This window comes from Oratosquilla oratoria, chromosome 37, assembly GCF_046742065.1.
Source record: "Oratosquilla oratoria isolate Oo_2021 chromosome 37, ASM4674206v1, whole genome shotgun sequence".
Classification (NCBI taxonomy): domain Eukaryota; kingdom Metazoa; phylum Arthropoda; class Malacostraca; order Stomatopoda; family Squillidae; genus Oratosquilla; species Oratosquilla oratoria.
Genome location: NC_134813.1, coordinates 525343 through 548100, shown reverse-complemented (window position 1 = coordinate 548100; position 22758 = coordinate 525343). Strand labels below are relative to the sequence as shown.

The following is a 22758-nucleotide window of genomic DNA, read 5'->3' as shown; positions in this document are numbered from 1 at the left end:
ACTAGATAGAGTGAGAAATGAGGAGATGAGGAGGAGAACAGGGGTGGAAAGGGAGTTGGGAGATAGTGTTGATGAAAGAGTATTAGGATGGTTGGGACACATGGAAAGAATGAGTGAAGAAAGACTAGTAAAAGAGGTATGGAAGGCAGATGTGGAGGGAGTGAACATGAGGGGACGTCCTAGGATGAGGTGGATGGATGGGGTGATGGGGGCTTTGGGGAAGAGGGGAATGTCTGTTGAGGAAGGTTGGGAGAGGACAGAAGACAGGGGTGAATGGAGAATAGTTGTATATGGATGATGTTGTGATGCATGAGGTGGAATGGGTGGGGGGATGGGGGGTGAGGTAGTATGTGTGAGCAAAATTTGACGCAGCCCGAAGGGATTTCTCCCCGTCTTCTCCTTTTATGCATGGGGGACGGAGAAGGGGGGTCGCCGATTTAATGAAGCGACCTTGCTGTGGATATGCTGTCTTGCGACACTGCTTCTGACCCAGGGCAGTGGACAAGGAAGGTGCAGGGATGACCCGTCCTCCAGGAGGTGCTAAGATAAGAGGGAGGGTGGAGGGGTGTGGAGTGTATTCAGGAATGGAATGGGTGGGAATGATTTTATGCCTTTTCCTTTTTGGCTACCTCCCTTGTAAGGGGGAAAAAGCCTTGGTATATGTATGTATGTAAAACTAAGGTGATGAGATGTACAAGGGGAGAGAGTGACAGCAGGCTGGAAGTGAGTATTAAGGGAGAGAGACTAGGAATTGGATTGTTTTAATACTTGGGTGCGAATGTGGCAGGAAAGGGAGGAGTGGGGGTGGAGGTGGAATGTAGATTGAGGGAAGCGAGTAAATGCCTTGGTGGATTAAAAAATGTAATGAGAAATAGACATCTGGGAATGGATGCTAAGAGGAGGTTATATGAAGGAGTGATTGTGCCAACAGCACTGTACGGGGCAGAAACATGGAACATAAGAGAGGAAGAGAGAAGGAGTTTGAATGTGTTTGAGATGAAATGTCTGAAGTATGATAGGGGTTACTAGGCTCGATAGAGTTAGAAATGAGGCAGTAAGGAGGAGAACGGGTGGAAAGGGAGCTTGGAGATAGGGTTGATGAAAGAGTGTTAGGATGGTTTGGACACATGGAAAGAATGAATGAAGAAAGATTAGTAAAAGAGGTGAGGAAGGCAGAGGTGGAAGGAGTGAATATGAGGGGGCATCGTAGGATGAGATGGATGGATGGGGTGAAAGGGGCATTACAAAAAAGAGGAATGTCTGTCGAGGAAGGATGGGAGATGACAGAAGATAGGGGTGAATGGAGAAGGGTTGTGTATGGATGATGCTGTGATACATGAGGGGGAGTGGGTGGGGGATGGGGGTTAGAAAGTATGTATGGGAAAAAATTTGACACAGCCTGAAGAGATTTCTCCCCGTCTTCTCCTTTTCTGCATGAGGGGACAGAGAGGGGGGGAGGTCACCGAATTTATGAAGCAACCTTGCTGTGGATGTGCTGTGTCTTGTGACACTGCTTCTGACCCAGGGCAGTGGACAGGATGCAGGGATGACCCGTCATCCAGGAGGTGCCAAGATGGGAGGGAGGGAGGAGGGTGGAGGGGAGTGGAATATGTAGGGAATGGAATGGGTGGGAGTGGTTTCTATGCCTTTTTCTTTTTGGCTCCTCCCCACCCCACCCCACCCCCGGGTAAGGGGGTAAAAGCCTTTGGTATTGTATGTATCTATTTTTTTTTTTTTTTGTTTTTTTTTTTTTTTTTTTTTTTTTTTTTTTTTTTTTTTTTTTTTTTTTTTTTTTTTTTTTTTTTTTTTTTTTTCCCTCCAACTTTTGATAACTTTTTCACAAATTTTTGCTACTGTGCTTGTTAGGGAGACTGGTCTTTAGTTAGTTGGATTTTCTTTGCTTCCTCCTTTATATATTGGTACAATATTTGCAATTTTTCAGTCTTGTGGTACCTTTCCTTCTTTGAGTGAGTATTTAATTATATTGTATATTTTATCTGTTAACTCCTCTATGCATTCTTTCAGTATCCAATTTGCAATTCCATCCAGACCATGTGATTTTCTGACATCAAGGTTTTTTATTTGGTCACTGATTTCCTTCTGTGTTACAGTTATTTCCTTCATTGGGGGGGATTTCTCTCTCTATTCCCTCACAGTTAGGTGAATTCTCAGTTGTGAATACCAATTTGAAATGATTGCTCATAATTTCTGCCATTTCTAGTTCTTCTGTAAATTCATAATTTCCCTGGCACAGCTATTCTGTTTCTTGTTTATCCTTTAGTTTACCATTTACATACCTGTAAAATAGTTTAGGTTGTTCCTTGCAGTTTTCTAATCTCTTTCATAGTTTCTCTTTTCATCTCTGCATATTTTTACATAATCATTTCTTAGTCTGATGTATGTTTGCCATTTACTCATTTTTTTGTCTTTCCATTTGGGAATGGATGCTAAGAGGAGACTATATGAAGGAGTGATTGTGCCAACAGCACTATATGGGGCAGAAACATGGAACATAAGAGAGGAAGAGAGAAGGAGTTTGAATGTATTTGAGATGAGGTGTTTGAGAAGTATGATGGGGGTTACTAGGTTGGATAGAGTGAGAAGTGAGGAGAACAGGGGTGGAAAGGGAGTTGGGAGATAGGGGTGATGAAAGAGTATTAGGATGGTTTGGACACATGGAAAGAATGAGTGAAGAAAGACTAGTAAAAGAGGTATGGAAGGCAGATATGGAGGGAGTGAACATGAAGGGACGTCCTAGGATGAGGTGGATGGATGGGGTGAAGGGGGCTTTGGGGAAGAGAGGAATGTCTGTTGAGGAAGGACGGGAGAGGACAGAAGACAGGGGTGAATGGAGAATGGTTGTATATGGATGATGATGTGAGGCATTTACTCGCTTCTGACATTAATCTTCAGCTTTCTTCTATGGGGGATGGGGTAGTATGTGTGAGCAAAATTTGACACAGCCCGAAGGGATTTCTCCCCATCTCCTTTTATGCATGGGGGGATGGAGAGGGGAGGGGGTCGCCGATTTAATGAAGCGACCTTGCTGTGGATGTGCTGTGTCTTGCGATACTGCTTCTGACCCAGGGCAGTGGACAAGGTGCAGGGATGTCCCGTCATCCAGGAGGTGCAAAGATAAGAGGGAGGGTGGAGGGGTGTGGAGTGTATTCAGGGATGGAATGGGTGGGAATGATTTTATGCCTTTTCCTTTTTGGCTACCTCCCTTGTAAGGGGGGAAAAAGCCTCACCCCCCATCCCCCCACCCATTCCACCTCATGCATCACAACATCATCCATATACAACCATTCTCTATTCACCCCTGTCTTCTGTCCTCTCCCGTCCTTCCTCAACAGACATTCCCCTCTTCCCCAAAGCCCCCATCACCCCATCCATCCACCTCATCCTAGGACGTTCCTTCATGTTCACTCCCCCCACATCTGCCTTCCGTACCTCTTTTACTAGTCTTTCTTCACTCATTCTTTCCATGTGTCCAAACCATCCTAATACTCTTTCATCAACCCTATCTCCCAACTCCCTTTCCACCCCTGTTCTCCTCCTCATCTCCTCATTTCTCACTCTATCCAGCCTAGTAACCCCCATCATACTTCTCAGACACTTCATTGCAAACACATTCAGACTCCTTCTCTCTTCCTCTCTTATGTTCCATGTTTCTGCCCCATACAGTGCTGTTGGCACAATCACTCCTTCATGTAGTCTCCCCTTAGCATCCATTCCCAAATGTCTATTCCTCATTACACTCTTTAATCCACCAAGGCATTTACTCGCTTCTGTCTATCTACATTCTACCTCCACCTTCACTCCACCTTTTCCTGCCACATTTGCACCCAAGTATCTAAAACTATCCACTTCCTCCAGTTGCTCTCCCTTAATGCTCACTTCCAGACTACTGCCACTTTCACCCCTTGTACATCTCATCACCTTACTTTTACCCACATTAATCTTCAGCTTTCTTCTATCACACACTCTCCCAAACTCTGTCACCAACTTCCTGAATCCCTCCTCAGATCCTGCCACAAGCGCAGTGTCATCCACAAACAACAGCTGGCTCACCTCCCACTTTTCTCCATTTTCTTTAACCATCTCCAATCTGTGACCCACTACCCTTGCATTTACCTCTCGCACTACCCCATCCATGTATAAGTTGAACAGCCAGGGCGACATAACACATCCTTGACGAAGTCCCACCTTTACCTTAAACCACTCACTCTCTCCATTTCTAATCCTGACACAAGCTCTACTACTCTCATAAAAACTCTTGACAGCTCCTAGAAGCTTCCCTCCTATCCCGTATGTCCGCAAAACCTCCCATTTACATACCTATAAAATAGTTTAGGTTGTTCCTTGCATTTTTCTAATCTCTTTCATAGTTTCTCTTTTCATTTCTGCATATTTTTACATAATCATTTCTTAGTCTGATGTATGTTTGCCATTTACTCATTTTTTTGTCTTTCCATTTTTTCCAAGCTTTGTCTCTTTTATCCTTAGCTTCGCTACATTTTTTGTTGTACCAGTTCTTTATGTATACCCTTTCTTGCTTTTGTTCTGGTACATATTTGTTCACTCCCTCATTACAAATTTCTTTTAGTATATTTCATTTCTCTTCCTTCTTCATTTAGGAATTTTCCCAGTTTTTGTTACAAAAGAATTTTTTTAAGTTTCTCAAAATTCCTTTTGTTGTACATTAGTCTTCCTAATGTATGTTCTTCATTTCTTCTTAGGTCCATTTGCTCTTTTAGCTCAAATTCTATTAGTGCATAGTCACTCTTTCCTATTGGAGTTTTGTAATCAATTCTGTCCACAATTTCAAGTTCTGATGTTAGTATTAAATCCAGTCTCGATAGTTCTTCATTGTTTTTGTATCTGGTGTTTTCCTTTATCCACTGAGTCATTGTGTATTCAATGGTCATATTGAGAAGTACGTTGCCCCAGAGGTCTTCTCCACCTTTCACTGTCATTTCTTCCCAACATATTTACTTTGAATTAAAATCACCCATAATTACTGTATTTCCACTTTCAGTATACTAGTTCATATTTTGTATCTTCCAACAGATTGGAATGATTGCTTTCTCTCCAGGACTGTTTTAGGGGGCACATCCACTACAAATTTTCTACTTTTCATGTAATTGCTTTCAACTTTTTTCATAATTGATTCTACATTGTTTTTTCCTCCTGTTATTGTCACATTTAAGTCTTTCCTAGTCCAAAGTAATACTCCCCCACCCTGTTTTTCCTTTCTATTCTTCATCCAACAATTATATAGACCTTGTCCCACAGTATTTAGTGGTAGAGTACTTTTTAACTTAGTTTCTACTATTCCCATTATGTCTGTTTTTTCTAATGCCAGATAATCATTTAATTAATTCAGGCCTGAAATCATTCCATCTGTGTTGGTATAAGCTAACTTTAATTTTTTCCTTTCTCATCTTTTTCTGTCTGCTTTGTTTCCTTTTTCCTGATATACCATTTTCTCAGCCTTAGATCCACCATTCTCTAAAAAAAAAAAAAAAAATCAGTCTCAGTTCTTTTTTATTTGTTTTAATTTGCTTCATTTCCAAGTTCCTTTTCTTTTTCTTTGTTGCTCATTTCTTTTTTTATCCACACATTTTTGTGTTCACTATTTGCTAGTTTTGTTGTTCTAGATAGTATTGCCTCTGCAATCATATGTGACCTAAGTTTTACTTTTAGTGGCCTATATTGTTTTTCTTTTGAGTGTCTACCTACTCTATATGTTTCTTCAATTTCATTATACTTTGTCCATCCTCTTGAATCTCTTTCAGAATTTCTTTAGCTATTTTTTTTCCTCATTTTCTTTCTGATATCTAAGAACATCATGCTTCTCTTTAATACCATAGATTACAATGTATCTTTTTTTTAACCACTGTGTCCCTGACCAAATTACCTTTCTCTTTAATTATTTGGATTACCATTTCCTTAGCATTTGCCTTTACCTGTTTCTCCACTATTTCTTTGAAAGATAATTTCTGACTTTCCTGTTCTACTTTCCACTTTTTCTTTATTTCTTGGAAGTCATTTTCATTTATCTTTTCTTCCACTTTTTCAGTCACTGCCTGCATTTGATCCTTCATCTCTTTCTTTAATGCCTTGTTCCTATTCATATCTTCATTTTTCAATCTTTCATTTTCTCCCTTTATCCTATTTAGTTCCTTTTTCAACTCATCTGTTTCCCTGTTATTTTCATTGGCCCTTCTTAAGAGGGCTACTTTGTATATAATTTTACATTTACTTTTGAGTTTCATTATTCTAACAAGTTGTTGATTTCCCTATTTCTCATTATATTTTTAAACCTGGGTTCTCTTTCCATTTCTATTCCTCTATACATAATACCACTCTATCAAAACCAGAATTTTTTTTTTTTTTTTTTTTTTTTTTTCCCTCCTCTTTTCTCCAACATTTGTTATATCTTTGGTGTTTCATTCAGGCATGTCCTTCTTGGTATCACCCCGTACAGTGATTCGACCCTACTTATGTCTAGGCATCTTTTTGTTGGTTCTTTTTCCCTTTGATTATCGTTTTTTCCTTCCATTTTTTTTTATGTAAATGACCGTGAAGAAAAAAGAAACAAAGATACAAAGATGGTTACATTTTTGGTCACTCGAATTATATTTTTCCCATCTCGTTTTTGTAAACAACTAGGTAGGGTTGGTTCCAATTCCGTATGTTGGCGAAGCACTATTTAGCAGTTCAGAGCTTGTTTTCGGTATTTACCTAGTTGTAATATATGGGAGGGGAGCTATACTTGTGGTGACCCGTCTTTGTATCTCTCCGCATCAAGTTTTATCTTAAAATCTTGTATAGTATTTGCACATACTGTTCTGTTGTCTAATTTGTTCCATGTATTTATCACTCTGTGTGGGAAACTGTTCCTTTTCAAGTTTTTTCTATAACTATCCTTTTTTAGTTTTTTTCCGTGTCCTCTCGTTTTACCGTTGTCACACACTAACAAGTCGTTCCTGTCTAAAACTCCTCTTTCTCCTCTTTGTTCCAGAGTTGGTAGATTCAATTTGGACAGTCTTTGCTCATATGTTAGTTCAGCAAGAGTCGGTGCTAGTTTGGTTGTTGCTCTTTGTAATCTTTCTAGGTTATAATATTATTTTTGGTACTGGGTGTCCAAAGTGATGCTGTGTACTCAAGTTTTGGTCTTATTAGTGTAGTTAGTATTTTCTTTATCATTTCTTCATCCATATAAGCAAATGCCACATTGATTGACCTCAATAAGTTGTAGGTTTCTCCGAATATTTTATTTATATGCTTATCTGGTTTCATGTCCTTTCCAATCGTCACTCCAAGATCTTACTTCAACTGCTGCTGGAGTGTGTGTGTATGTATGTATACTTTTGCTACCTCTCTTGTAAGGAGGATAAAGCCCTTGGTATATGTATGTATGAATGTATTTTCTATTTGATAGATGGGAATGGAATGGGTTGGGATAGGTGCATGCTTTGGCTGGTTCCCTTATAAGGTGGAAGAAGCCCTTTGGTGTATAGATAGATATTTTATTTTTGAGGAAGTTTAGGAGAGGTGAGTAAAGAGGGTGTCTTAAGAATTTTTATAGGAATTAGATTTTTTTTTTTTTTTTTTTATGGAAGTAAAAAGAATGAGACGGGTGAATGGAGAATGGTTGTATATGGATGATGTTGTGATGCATGAGGTGGAATGGGCGGGGGGATGGGGGGGGTGAGGTAGTATGTGTGAGCAAAATTTGACTCAGCCCGAAGGGATTTCTCCCCGTCTTCTCCTTTTATGCATGGGGGGACGGAGAGGGGGGGTCGCCGATTTAATGAAGCGGCCTTGCTGTGGATGAGGCTGTGTCTTGCGACACTGCTTCTGACCCAGGGTAGTGGACAAGGTGCAGGGATGACCCGTCATCCAGGAGGTGCTAAGATAAGAGGGAGGGTGGAGGGGTGTGGAGTGTATTCAGGGATGGAATGGGTGGGAATGATTTTATGCCTTTTCCTTTTTGGCTACCTCCCTTGTAAGAGGGAAAAAGCCTTGGTATATGTATGTATGTATGTATATGAAAAGAATGAAGAGGTGAGTTTGGGTTGAGAGGAAAGTATATTTTCAATTCTCAAAGCCCTCATTAAGTGCTTAGCTCTCAATATAGATTTCATTCTGGGTATTTTAAGAGTTTCCAGTTTAAGGATGGACCCTTGTCCATTTAGTCTGAGGTTTGCTACTTTATTGAATGAAATAGTCATTTTATTATATGCTTAGTAGTTCCTTCACCAGTAGCCAGCCTAATTTTTTTTTATAATCTTTACATAATTGGTGGTTCTTTTATTCTTTTGTATTTCAGGAACTGTCTGTCCAAAAGAAGAAGGCATACAAAGAATTGTCTAGAAGAATTGAGCGTGAGGAAAAACTACGTATTTTGCAAGAGAAGTTGGAAGTTCGGAAAAAAATTATGGTGAGTGTGATATCAAAATGTGAAACAAAAAGAGAAAAATGGGAGATAAATCAGTTGTTGTTTGCTGACAACACTGTGCTTGTAGCAGAATCAGAGGAGGGATTAAGAAAGTGACAATAGTTTGGGAAGGTGTGTGAAAGGAGGAAGTTAAAGATAAATGTTGGTAAAAGTAAGGTGATGATATGTGCAAGGGAAGAGAATGACAGCAAATTGGAGGTGAGTATTTAGGGAGAGAAGCTGGTGGAAGTGGATAGCTTTAGATACTTGGGGGCACATGTGGCAGGAAAGGGAGGAGTGGAGGTGGAGGTAAAATGTAGAATGAGAAGTAATTGCCTTTGGGGAGTAAAAAGTGTAACGAGAAATAGAACATTTAGGAATGAATGCTAAGAGGAGATTGTATGAAGGGGTGATTGTGCCAACAGCACTGTATGAGGCAGAAACATGGAACATAAGAGAAGAAGAGTTTAAATGTGTTTGAGAGAAGTATGGTAGAAGTAACGAGACTGGATAGAGTGAGAAACAAGGAGGTGAGGAGGAGAGAGGGGGTGGAAAAGGAGTTAGAAGATAGGATTGATGAAAGAGTATTGGGATGGTTTGCACACATGGAAAGAATGAGTAAAGAAAGATTAGTAAAAGAGGTGTGGAAGACAGGTGGAAAGAGTGAACATGAGGGGATGACCAAGGATAAGATGGATGTCTGTTGAGGAAGGAAGGGAGAAGACAGAAGATAGGGGTGAGTGAAGAATGGTTGCAGGTTGATGATGCTCTGATGCATGGAAAGGAGTAGGTAATAGATGGGGGAGGGTTAGGGAGTTGTTATGTGTGGATGATATTTTGAAGCAGCCTGAAAGGATTTCACCCCATCCTCTCTTTTTCTGCATGAGTGGATAGAGAGAGTGGGTTGCCAATTAAATGAAATGGACTTGCTCTGGATGTGTCTTGCCACATTGTTTCTGACCCAAGGCAGTGGGCAAGATGCAGGTATGACCCATCATCCAGGAGGAGCTAAGAAGGGAGGGAGGGGTTGTGAATGGGAGTGGAGTGTGTGGAGATGAAATGGGTGGGAGTGGATTTATGCCTCTTGACTTTGGCTACCTCCCATATAAGGGGGAGAAAGGACTTGGTGTATGTATGTGAATCAATATAGAAATTAAGGTAGCACTTTGTAGAAGGGAGGAAAATAGTGCAGTGGTGGAATTTTCCTGTGTGAAAGAGAAAGAGGGAGAAGAAACAGAAATTAGTTAGGGGATAGCATGGATTAATAGGGGTAGAGGACAATTTTATGAAGCATAGAACAGTGAACACAGTCATTCTATTATCTTATATATTACATTATGTTATGGTACATCATCCAAAAAAAGCTAAAATACATATACCAATGGCTATTCCCCCCTTACAAGGGAGATAGCAAAAAAACAAAGGCATAAAATCCACTCCCACCTATTCCATCCCCACATACTCCACTCCCATTCACCTCCTCCCTCCCTCTTATCTTGGCTCATCCTGGATGATGGGTCATCCCTGTATCTCACCCACTGCCCTGTGTCAGAAGCAATGTAGCAAGACACAGCACATCCACAGCAAGATCGCTTCATTTAATCAGTGATCCTCCCTCTCCATCCTCTCATGTAGAAAAAGAGAAGATGGAGAGAAATCCCTTTGGGCTGTGTCAAATTATTTTTCACACATACTCCCTCACCCCCCTATCCCCCACCCACTCCCTTTCATGCATCACAGCATCATCCATACACAACCATTCTCCATTCACTCCTATCTTCTGTCCTTCCTCAACATTCCCCTCTTTCCCAATGCTCCTACCCCATCCATCTCATCCTTGGTTGGCCCCTAATGTTCACTCCTTCCACCTCTGCCTTCCACACCTCTTTTACTAATCTTTCTTCATTCATTCTTTCCATGTGTCTAAACCACCCCAAAACTCTTTCATCAACCCTATCTCCCAACTCCCTTTCCACCCCCATTTTCCTCCTTACCTCCTTGTTTCTCACTCTATCCAGCCTAGTAATCAAAATCATATTTCTCAGGCACCTTAACTCAAACACATTCAAACTCCTCTCTTCCTCTCATATGTTCCATGTTTCTGCCCCATACAATGCTATCATCATAATCACTCCTTCAGCATCAAGTTTAAGAACAAACTTGATGCTTAAAGATACAAAGACGGGTCACGACGAGCATAGCTCCCTTCCCATATAATACAACTAGGTAAATACAATCTCCTCTTGGCATTCATTCCCAAATGTCTATTTCTCTATACACTTTTTAATCCCCCAAGGCATTTACTTGTTTACCTCAATCTATATTCTACCTCTACCTCCACTCCTCCCTTTCCTGCCACATTCACACACAAGTATCTAAAGCTATACTTCTTCCAGTCTCTCTCCCTTAATATTCACTTCCAGTCTGCTTCCACTTTCTCCCCTTGTACATCTCATCACCTTACTTTTACCCACATTTATTTTTAACTTCTTTCGCACACCTTCCCAGACTCTCACTAACTTCCTCAATCACTCCTCTGATCCTGCTACAAGTGCAGTGTTGTCAGCAAGCATCAGCTGGCTTATCTCCCACTTTTCTCCATTTTCTTTAACCATCTCCAATCCCTGACCCACTGCCCTTGCATTTACCTCTAGCACCACCCCATCCATGTATAAATTGAACAGCCAGGGTGACATAACACATCCCTGGCAAAGTCCCACCTTTACCATAAGCCACTCACTCTCCATTTCTGATTCTAACACAGGCTCTACTACTCTCATAAAGACTGCTCTTAGCAGCTTTCCTCCTATCTCATATATCTGTAATACCTCCCACAGTGCCTTCCTGTCTACCCTATCATAAGCCTTTTCCAAAACCATAAAGGCCCAAAAACATCCTTACCTTTTCCTAAAGCATTCTCACATATCTGTCTTACTACAAAAATTTGATGTGCACAACCCCTATTTGTCCTAAATGCACACTGTTCCTCACCAATTACTCACTCTGTTCATCTAATACTCTCAATCAAAACCCTCCCATAAGCCTTCCTAACTACACATAACAAACTGATTCCTCTGAAACTACCACACTCACATTTGTCCCCCTTTACCTTGTAAAGCAGAACTATACAGGCACTCCTCTAGTTGTCTGGTACTCTTCCCTCTTTTAAACAAAGATTAAACAATCTCACCACCATCACTGTGCCTCCCTTTTTTAGACATACATGACACCTATCCAACCCAGGTGCCTTACTTGCTCTCATCATCTTAACAACTGCCTTCACCTCATCTTTCCTTATTTCTCCTCCATTTTCCTCACTCATCACTGTCATTTTCTTAGCATTTCCCACTGCAACTGCCTTTCCCTCCTTATCCTCCTTTACATTTAACAACTCCCTAAAATACACTGCCCATCTTCCTCTTACTACTGTCTCTTCCATTATCATCTTTCCATCTGCACCTTTTCTTCTCTACTTGATTCACCTCCGCTTCCTCTCTTAATTTCTTTCCAAAACATCTTTAATTACTTTCAAAATTTTCTGTCATACTCTTATCCCATTGCACATCAGCTCTTCTTGCCCCCTTTATCTTATGCTTTACTTCTCTTTTTGTACCTCTCATATGATTCTCTCATCCTATTTTGTAACTAATCTGTGAATGCTTCCTTCTCTTCTACAACCTTATTTGCTTCATCATTCCACCACTTGCTACCCTTCCCTCTATTTCCTCCTGTCCTCCTTGTTCCACACCATCTTTGCACACCTTGCGACTTCCTCCTTGAACCATCCCCATTCCTCTACTCTATCCTTCACTTCCTCCCACTCCTGTCTCAGCTTTGCCTTGTACTTCTCCTTTTCTTTCTTATTTAAGCAGTTCACTTTAAGTACCTCTCTACCTTCTGTCCTTTTCCTCTTTCTCCATCTATCCTCCACTCTCAACTTACCTTCCACCAAAAAGTCTGGTATTCCCCCACTCTCTCCTCTTAGAATATGTACATCCTTAACTATCACATGTTTTGGGTATTTCAAGTTTGATGCTATTTCCTCCATGTTTCTAAGAGCTTTTAGAATTTGTAGTCCTGAATTTTTAGATGAAAAAATAAAAAGGATTTATGAAATAGCATCAAACTTGAAATACCCAAAACATGTGATAGTTAGATCACAATACAAGGCCAGGAAGTCCTACGATGATACTTCCCCAAAAGATCCTTTTAATAAAAAGAATCTTTTGGTTCTTCCCTTTCATCCCAATTTGGTGAAACTTCCTCATGTCCTTAAAGTTTTTAACGTTAATGTTGTATTTAAAAACAATACAATCAAAGAACTTATCAAGAATTTGCCTGATAATTCGGCGGGTTGTGTCTACACTATCCCTTGCAAGAATTGCAATTCTTGTTACATTGGTCACATTGGCAAGGAATTAAAATCTAGGTTGAACCAGCACAAGTATAGTGTCCGTACTGGCCAATCTTCAAATGGGATTTTTGCTCACATTAGAGACTACAACCATTGCATTGATTGGGACAATTCCCAAGAAATTGTTTCATGTAATTCTTATTTGGTAAGGAATATAATTGAATCGTGCCTCATTAAAAAAACTTTTAATGATAATCTCAATTTAAGCACTGGTCTTTTCAAACTAGATAATTTTGTCATCAATCATATTGTAGGACTGTCCCAAAGCTCCGCCTTAGCAATCTTGTGTGATCTTTTATCACCTATGTCAATTGTCATCTATTTTATTCATTTATTCTTATTAATTTTCATTTTTATCATTTCTATCTTTGTTTATTTGTAAAACAATCCTTATGTATCTATATTTAGATAATTTTGTTATCAATCAAAAGCTCCGGCTTAGAAATCTTGTGTGACCTTTCATCACCTGTGTCAATTGTTATCTATTTTATTCATTTATTCTTGTCATTATTTTTCTATTTTTCTATTTTTGTTTATTTGTAAAACAATCCCTATGTATTTATGTTGAGAGACCTCTCCTATTCTCTACACTATTGTATTTATAACTGTACTTTGATTTCCTCGTGGTTTCAAGCAAAAATATCTTTATTCATGTGTTTTATGTGATTACTGTTGCATATATATATATATATATATATATATATATATATATATATATATATATATATATATATATATATATATATATATATATATATATATATATATACATATATATATACATACACACACACACACCAAAGGCTCTTTTCCTCCTTACATGGGATGTAGACAAAGGCATAGAAACCACTCCCACCCATTCCATCCCCTACATACTCCACTCCCCTCCACCCTCTTCCCTCCCTCTTATATACACACACATTATTTTTTATATAACTTTGTAACATGACTAAGTGTGTTGTATGCTAAAAGTAGACTTCTTGCAGGCCAGCAGCAAAAAAGGAAAAGACAAGATGCCGAAGCTAGTAAAGGAAGGTACTGCAACCACAGCTCCAGTTTATAAATGGCCACAGGAGAGGCAAAAGTGATGACACATCATAATTTTTTTTTTTTTTTAAGGTTCTATTGTATATCATTTTATGAAATTAAATATAGATATGTTAGCCTAATTTTTAGTTTCATCCTTTTGTCAGAAGTGAGGAACAATTGATGATAACACCTAGATCTCTTAATCCAACACTCACCAACTGCCATTTGTGCTGACGTTTGGACTCAGGACATAAACCCACTTTGGGAATTGGCCCAGGACATAAAACACTACCAATTCCTGAAGTGGGTTTATGTCCTGGGCCCAAACATCTGCACAAGTGGTGCTTGGCAAGTGCTGGATTAAGAGACCTCCTAGGTGTACCCACAAGTGGTGCTCCTGTAAGATTAATGTTAGGGCGTTTCATCTCCCTGCTACTGATTTTCAACACTCATCAACACCCTCACCTTCATCCAGTGATATCCCTTGGTTGTTGTTGTTGTTTCCTAGACTGGCTGATGTACACTCCTTGATAGTGTATATTGTGTTGTTGGTGTGCATGATTGTATACAATGCAGTCTTCCATAGGGGTAATTTGCCCACATGATTATGGCTGCTGCCAAAGGATCTTATCTCCGTGGAACCCCCTATGTAATATTTTCCTAATTGTCACATACAGGAGAAGAGCTACACTTGTGGCTTTTCATCTTTTTCTCTCCATTTTTCAAACTTGGCTTTAAATTCACTTATGGTTTTTTATTGAACTACTTCCTGTGGATGACCCATCATCCAGGAGGAGCTAAGAAAAAAGTGAGGGAGGAGTGGAGTATGTAGGGATGAAATAGACGGTGAGATGCAGGGATGACCCATCATCCAGGAGGAGCTAAGAAGGGAGAAAGGGGTTGTGAATGGGAGTGTATAGGGGTGAAATGGGTGGAAGTGGATTTATGCCTTTGACTTTGGCTACCTCCCTTGGAAGGAGGAAAAAGCCATTGGTATATGTATATATGTACATACATATACCAAAGGGTTTTTCCCCCTTACAAGGGAGGTAGGCAAAAGATAGGCATAAAAACCACTCCCACCCATTCCATCCCCAATATACACCACTCCCCTTCACCCTCTTGTCTTGGCACCTCCTGGATGACGGGTCATCCCTACATCTTGCCCACTGCCCTGGGTCAGAAGCAACGTCGCAAGACACAGCACCATAGCACATCCACAGCAATGGCTGCTTCATTAAATTGGTGACCCCCCTCCCTCTCCATCCCCTCATGCAGAAAAGAAGATGGGGAGAAATCCCTTTGGGCTGTGTCAATTTATTTCTCACACTCCCTCACCCCCCATCCCCCACCCACTCCCCCTCATGCATCACAGCATCACCCACACACAACCATTCTCCATTCTCCCCTATCTTTTGTCCTCTCCCATCCTTCCTTGACAGACATTCCCCTCTTTCCCAATGCCCTTTTTACCCCATCCATCTCATCCAAGATTGCCCTGGATGCTCTCACTCCTTCCACCTTTGCCTTCCACACTTCTTTTACTAGTCTTTTTCACTCATTCTTTCCATGTGTCCTAACTATCCCAATACTCTTTCATCAACCCTATTTCCCAACTCCCTTTCCACCCCCGTTCTCCTCCTTACCTCATTTCTCACTCTATTCATACTTCTCAGACACCTCACCTGAAACACATTCAAACTCCTCTTCCCTTCCTCTCTTATGTTCCATGTTTCTGCCTTGTCCAGTGATGTTGGCACAATCACTCCAATCATGTTTGCCATATATATAAATGACATGGATGAAGGAGTGGAGTGTTATATAAATTTCTTTGCAGATGATGCAAAAATACTAAAAGTAAGAACAGAGGAGGATTGTGAATCATTACAGTTAGACCTAGACAAAGTGTGGAAATGGACTCAAAAGTGGGAAGTGAACTTCAATATCAAGAAGTTTTGTATAGTAGAGTTTGGAAAAAGTAAAAATAGAATATCAAGAAATTATAAAATTGGTGAAGAAGAAGTCAAAAAAGTGAACTCTGAAAGAGACCTTGAAGTAATAATCAGCAAAGAGATGACACCGGACAAACATATCAATAAAATAGTTGGAGAAACCTTCAACCTATTAAGGTCAGTGAAAGTGGCATTTGACTATTTGGATAAGGAAATGATTAAAAAAATATTAGTTACACTAATAAGACCAAAACTGGAGTACGCAATAACACTATGGACACCCAGTACTAAAAAATGTGCTGAATGGCCTACTGGCTCCGGCGCTTGGCCTTCAAGCCAAAAATTTCATAAATCAATCGACCAGTACTAAAAAGAATATAAAGAAATTAGAAAGAATACAAAGAGCAATGACAAAGTTGGCACCAATTCTCTCCAAATTATCATTCAAAGATTGTCAAATTGGAACTACCAACTCTGGAACAAAGAAGAGATAGAGGGGATCTACTGACTATTTATAGAATCATGAAAGGAATGGAAATCCTAGATAGAGATGATTTATTAAAATGGGAAAATAGAAACATGAGAGGACATGAAAAGAAACTCAAAAAGGAAAACTATAGAAGAGCTGAAAAAAAAAAAAAAAATAGCTTCCCACATAGGGTGGTGGATACCTGGAATAAATTAGATAAGGAAATGGTGTGTGCAAACACTATTCAAGATTTTAAGAAAAAACTTGATGCTGAAAGATACGAAGATAGGTCACCATGAGCATAGCTCCCTTCCCGTATAATGTAACTAGGTAAATACAATCTCCTCTTAGCATCCATTCCCAAATGTCTATTTCTCATTACACTTTTTAATCCCCCAAGGCATTTACTTGCTTTTCTCAATCTACTTTCTACCTCCACCTCCACTCCTCCCTTTCCCACCACATTCACACCCAAATATCTAAAACTATCAACTTTCAGTTCCTCTCTCTTAACCCCTTCCATACGGTGCCGCACACGTAGGCGTCATGGACTTAGATCTCGGTGGCAGCAACCAATGCCAGCCGTACGACGTGTCGTAATAATACTCGCATCATAAAATATAGTCACCGCTTATATCGATCGTTCTCTCTTCACCCGTGAATTTTGATAACCATAGAAAATGCGATTACAAAAGAATTAGAAAGAATGTCATTATGGAGGGGCGACTACAATAAATATAATCAAGACGCCGATATGGCAGCCTCGCGAATACACTCGCTCCCCATGACGCCTACGTGTGCGGCACCGTATGGAAGGGGTTAATACTTACTTCCAGTCTGCTGCCACTTTCTCCCCTTGTACATCTAATCACCTACCCACATTTATCTTCAACTTCCTTCTTTTGCACACCTCCCCAAACTCTGTCACTAACTTCCTTAATCCCTCCTCTGATCCAGCAACAAGTGCAGTGTCATCAGCAAACAACAACAGGCTTATCTCCCACTCTTCTCCATTTTCTTTAACCATCTCCACTCCCTGACCCACCACCCTTGCATTCACCTCTTGCACCACCCCATCCATGTATAAATTGAAGAGCCAGGGCAACATAACACATCCCTGACAAAGTCCCACCTTTACCTCAAACCACTCTCCATTTGTAATCCTAACATGAGCTGTATTACTCTCACAAAAAATCTTGACTGCTCTTAAAAGCTTTCCTCCTAACCCATATATCTGCAATACCTCCCATAGTGCCTTCCTGTCTACCCTGTCATAAGCCTTTTCCAGATTCATAATAGCCCAAAAAACATCCTTACCTTTTCCTATAGCTTCCTCACATATCTGTCTTATTACAAAAATCTGATCTACACAACCCCTACCTGTCCTAAACCCACACTGTTCCTCACCAATTACTCCCTCTGTTCCTATCCTAATCCTCTCAATCAAGACCCTCCCATAAGCCTTCCCAACTACACTTAACAAGCTGATCCCTCTGAAATTACTTCACTGACACTTGTCCCCTTTTCCCTTGTAAAGTAGAACTATACAAGCACCCCTCTTGTCCTCTGCCACTCTACCCTCTCTTAAACGAACATTATATAACCTCACCAGCCAGTCTACCATCACTGTACCTCCTTTTTTCAGACATTCTGCATGAAGTCCATCCAATCCAGGTGCCTTATCTGCTCTCATCATCTTAAAAACTGCCTTCACTTCATCATGGTCATTTTTTTTAGCACTTCCCACTACAACTACCTTTCCCTCCCTATCCTCCATATTTAGCAACTCCTTCCTCTTACTGCCTTCTCATCCATTATCATCTCCCCATCTGCACCTTTTACCTTTTCTTTTCTGCTTGATTTGCCTCTTCATCTCTTAATTTCTTTCCAAAACATTTTTTATTACTTTCAAAATTTTAGGAAGCTCGCTGGCTGAGTGGGTTAGGGCATTGTAACTTGTAGTGAAGGTCAAGGGGATGGCGGTTCAAATCCTGCCACCAGTGAAGTTGAACCAAGGGCATGGTTCATTAAATTCCATGCTACAAAGGCCTCTGTGAGGGGCACCATCCTAGCCTTCCAATAGGGGGTAGTTTGTGATGTTAAACCATATCATCATCAAAATTTTGTCATACTCTTTCCCCATTTCACATCTGCTCTCCTTGCCTCCTTTATTTTATGCTTTACTTTTCTTTTCTTTGTACTTCTCATATGATTCCCTTGTCCTATTTTGTAACCTATCTGTGAAAGGATGATTCTCTTCTACAACCTTCTTTGTTTCCTCATCCCACCACTCACTACCCTTCCTTCTATTTCCTCCCATCCTCCTTGTTCCACACACCATCTTTGCACACCTTGCGACTCCCTCTTTGAACCATCCCCATTCCTCCTCTACTCTTAGTTCTACTCTATCATTCACTACCCACTCCTCTCTCAGCTTCTTGTACTTCTCCTTTTCTTTCTCATTGAAGCAGTTCACTCTAAGCACCTCCCTACCTTCAGTTCTTTTTCTCTTTCTCCATCACTCTCAATTTACCTTCCACCAAATAATGATCCAAAATTCCCCCACTCTCTCCCCATAGAACATGTACATCCTTAACTCTTCCTACTATATTTCTGGTTACCACTATATAGTCCATAACACTCTACCACCCTTCCATCCACCACCCTCTCCCATGTGTATTTATGCTTGACTTTCTTCCTAAACTCTGTATTTGCCATCATCACCTCTTTAAACACATATCCACCATCAACTCTCCACTATGATTTTTTCCTGGAACTCCACACTACCCAACCACTCCCTATTTGTTCATCCTACTCTAGCAGGTAGGGAGGTGCTTAGAGTGAACTCTTTAAATGAGAAGGAGTACCGGTACAAGAACCTGAGAGGAGTGGGAGGGAGTAAAGGATAGAGTAGAGCTAGGAGAGGAGGAGGAATGGGGGTGGTTCAAGAAGGGAGTCACAAAGTGTGCAAAGATGGTGTGTGGAACAAGAAGGAAGGGTAGTGAATGGTGGGATGAGGAAACAAAGAAGGTTGTAGAAGAGAAGAAGCGAGCTTTCACAGATTGTTTACAAAATAGGATGAGGGAGTCATATGAGAGGTACAAAGAAAAGAGAAGTAAAGCACAAGGTAAAGGAGGCAAAGAGGAGAGCAGATGTGAAATGGGGTAGGAGTATGACAGAAAATTTTGAAAGTAATAAAAAGGTGATTTGGAAAGAAATTAAGAGAGGAAGAGGAGGCAAATCAAGTAGAGAAGAAAAGGTAAAAGGTGCAGATGGAGAGATGATAATGGAAGAGAAGGTAGTAAGAGGAAGATGGGCAGAGTATATTAGGGAGTTGCTAAATGTGAAGGAGGGAAAGACAGTTGCAGTGGGAAGTGCTAAGAAAATGAACCTGATGAGTGAGGAAAATTGAGGAGAAATAAGGAGGGGTGAAGTGAAGGCAGTTAAGATGATGAGAGAAGGTAAGGCACCTGGTCTGGATGGATGCCATGCAGAATGTCTAAAAAAAAGGAGGTACAGTGATGGTGGACTGGCTGGTGAGGTTATTTAATGTTTGTTGGAGAGAGGGTAGTGCTGGAGGAGTGCCTATATAGTTCCACTCTACAATGGAAAAGGGGACAAGTGTGAGTATTGTAGTTTCAGAGGGATTAGCTTGTTGAAGTGTAGTTGAGAAGGCTTATGAGAGGATTAGGAGAGGAACAGAGGGAGTAATTGGTGAGGAACATTGTGGATTTAGGACAGGTAGAGGTTGCATAGATGAGAATTTTGTGGTAAGACAGATATGTGAGAAAGCTATAGGAAAAGGTAAGGATTTTTTTTGACTTATGGATCTGGAAAAGGCTTATGACAGGATAGATAGGAAGGCACTGTGTGAGATTTTGCAGATTTATGGGATAGGAGGAAAGCTTTTAGGAGCTGTCAGGAGTTTTTATGAGAGTAGTAGAGCATGTGTCAGGATTACAAATGGAGAGAGCGAGTGGTTTGAGGTAAAGGTGGGACTTTGTCAGGGATGTGTTATATTGCCCTGGCTGGGGTGGTGCAAGAGGTAAATGCAAGGGTGGTGGGTCAGGGATTGGAGATGGTTAAAGAAAATGGAGAAAAGTGGAAGGTGAGCCAGCTGTTGTTTGTGGACAACACTGTGCTTGTAGCAGGATTAGAGGAGGGATTGAGGAAGTTAGTGGCAGAGTTTGGGAGAGTGTGTGAAAGAAGAAAGTTGAAGATGAATGTGGGTAAAAGGTGATGAGATGTACAAGGGGTGAAAGTGGCAGCAGACTGGAAGTGAGCTTTAAAGGAGAGGAACTGGAGGAAGTGGATAGTTTTAGATACTCAGGTGCAAATGTGGCAGGAAAGGGAGTGGAGGTGGAGGTAGAATGTAGGTTGAGAGAAGTGAGTACATGCTTTGGTGGATTAAAAAGTGTAATGAGAAATAGGCATTTGGGAATGGATGCTAAGAGGAGATTGTATGAAGGAGCGATTGTGCCAACAGCACTGTATGGGGCAGAAACATGGAACATAAGAGAGGAGGAGTTTGAATGTGTTTGAGATGAGGTGTCTGAGAAGTATGATGGGGGTTACTAGGCTAGATAGAGTGAGAAATGAGGAGGTGAGGAGGAGAACAGGGTGGTAAGGGAGTTGGGAGATAGGGTGAATGAAAGAGTATTGGGATGGTTTGGACACATGGAAAGAATGAGTGAAGAAAGACTCGTAAAAGAGGTATGGAAGCCAGATGTTGAGGGAGTGAACATGAGGGGGTGGCCTAGGATGAGGTGGATGAATGGGGTGAAAGGGGCTTTGGGGAAGAGGGGAATGTCTGTTGAGGAAGGACAGAAGATAGGGGTGAATGTAAAAGGGTTGTATATGGATGATGATGTGATGCATGAGGTGGAATGGGTGGGGGGATGGGGAGTGAGGTAGTATGTGCGAGAAAAATTTGATGCAGCCCAAAGGGATTTCTCCCTGGTCTTCTCCTTTTCTGCATGAGGGGACGGAGAGGGGGGGGTCGCCAATTTAATGAAGTGGCCTTGCTGTGGATGTGTTGTGTCTTGCGACACTACTTCTTGCCCAGGGCAGTGGACAAGGTACTGGGATGACCCATCATTCAGGAGGTGTCAAGATGAGAGGGAGGGTATAGGGTGGAGGGGAGTGGAGTGTATTGGGGATGGAATGGGTGGGAAGGGTTTTTATGCCTTTGTTTTTTTGGCTACCACCCTTGTAAGGGGGGAAAAAAGCCTTTGGTATATGTATGTACTCTAGCATTAAGGTCTCCTTATACCACTACATTGACATTTCTCCCTAAACCCTCTTTGTACTTATTTAAATCCAAAAATCCTCCCTTTCCTCTACACTCTTCTCACTACCAGGTGCATAAGTACTTCCTATTTTAGGTTATTTCAGAACACTATGCTTCTGTATAGAAAATGGTTTCTCTAGATCCTTCACAAGCCTTGTCATTTTAATTTTTTTTTAACTTCCATGACTTGTGATGTTCTCCCATCTCAGACAAATATTTCCCATCAATATTATCCACTCCTTGTAGTACAGTTTATGTACCAAGGTTTTTTTTTTTTCCCTTATAAGGGAGGTAGTCAAGTCGAAAGCCATATACCCACTCCCACCCATTCCATCCCCATCCATCACCCTTTCCTCCCTCTCAACTTAGCTTCTCACGGACGATGGCTCATCCCTGTATTCTGCCCACTGCCCTGGGTCAGAAGTAATGCAGCAAGACACAGTATATCCATAGCAGGGTTCCTCATGCAGAAAAAGAAAAGACTGGAAGAAATCCCTTCAGGCTGCATCAAAATATCATTCACACTTAACCACTCTGTATCCCCAACCCCCTATCCCTTCCCTTCCTTATCATCTATATACAGCCATTCTCCACTCATCCCTATCTCCTGCCTTCTCCCTTCCCTGTTCAACAGACATCCCTCTCTTGTCCAACACCCCTTTCACCCCATCCATCCATCCATCACATCCTCAGTCATTCCTTCAAGTTCACTACATCCACCGCTACCTTCCACACCTCTTTTACTAATTTTTCTTTGCTCATTCTTTCCATGTCTCCAAATCATCCCAATAATCAACCCTATCTGCCAACTCCTTTTCCACTGCTGCTCTCCTCACTTCCTCATTTCTCACTCTATTCAACCCCAACCCCTACCTTACTTCTCAGACATTTAATTTCAAATGCATTTAGAATTTCCCTCTCTGCTTCCCTTAAATACCAGGTCTGCCCTATACAATGCCATTGGTACAATCATACCTTCATATAATCTCTTTGCATCCATTCCCAAATGCTTTTTTTTCATGACACTTTAATCCCTCAAGTTGTTGGATACAGGAAAGGAGCTACACTCATGAGATCCTACTTTAATCTCCATTTATTATACCTAGTTTCAAGTTCTGTAAATTGGGAGAAGCAAGTAAATGTCTTGGGGGGGATTGA

At 40.8% G+C, this 22758-nt stretch overlaps 1 protein-coding gene across 2 annotated transcripts in view; it reads left to right on the top strand.

Moving 5' to 3' along the window:
* LOC143019492 (putative U3 small nucleolar RNA-associated protein 11) overlaps positions 1–14023 on the top strand; it is a 45805-nt gene extending 31782 nt beyond the window's left edge. For both annotated transcript variants that reach the window (XM_076175135.1, XM_076175134.1), the window contains exons 6-7: positions 8339–8449; positions 13847–14023. In XM_076175135.1, the coding sequence (XP_076031250.1) occupies positions 8339–8449; positions 13847–13948 (213 nt within the window). In that variant the 3' untranslated portion in view covers positions 13949–14023. The remainder of the gene's footprint in view (positions 1–8338; positions 8450–13846) is intronic.
* Positions 14024–22758: the final 8735 nt, after the last annotated feature.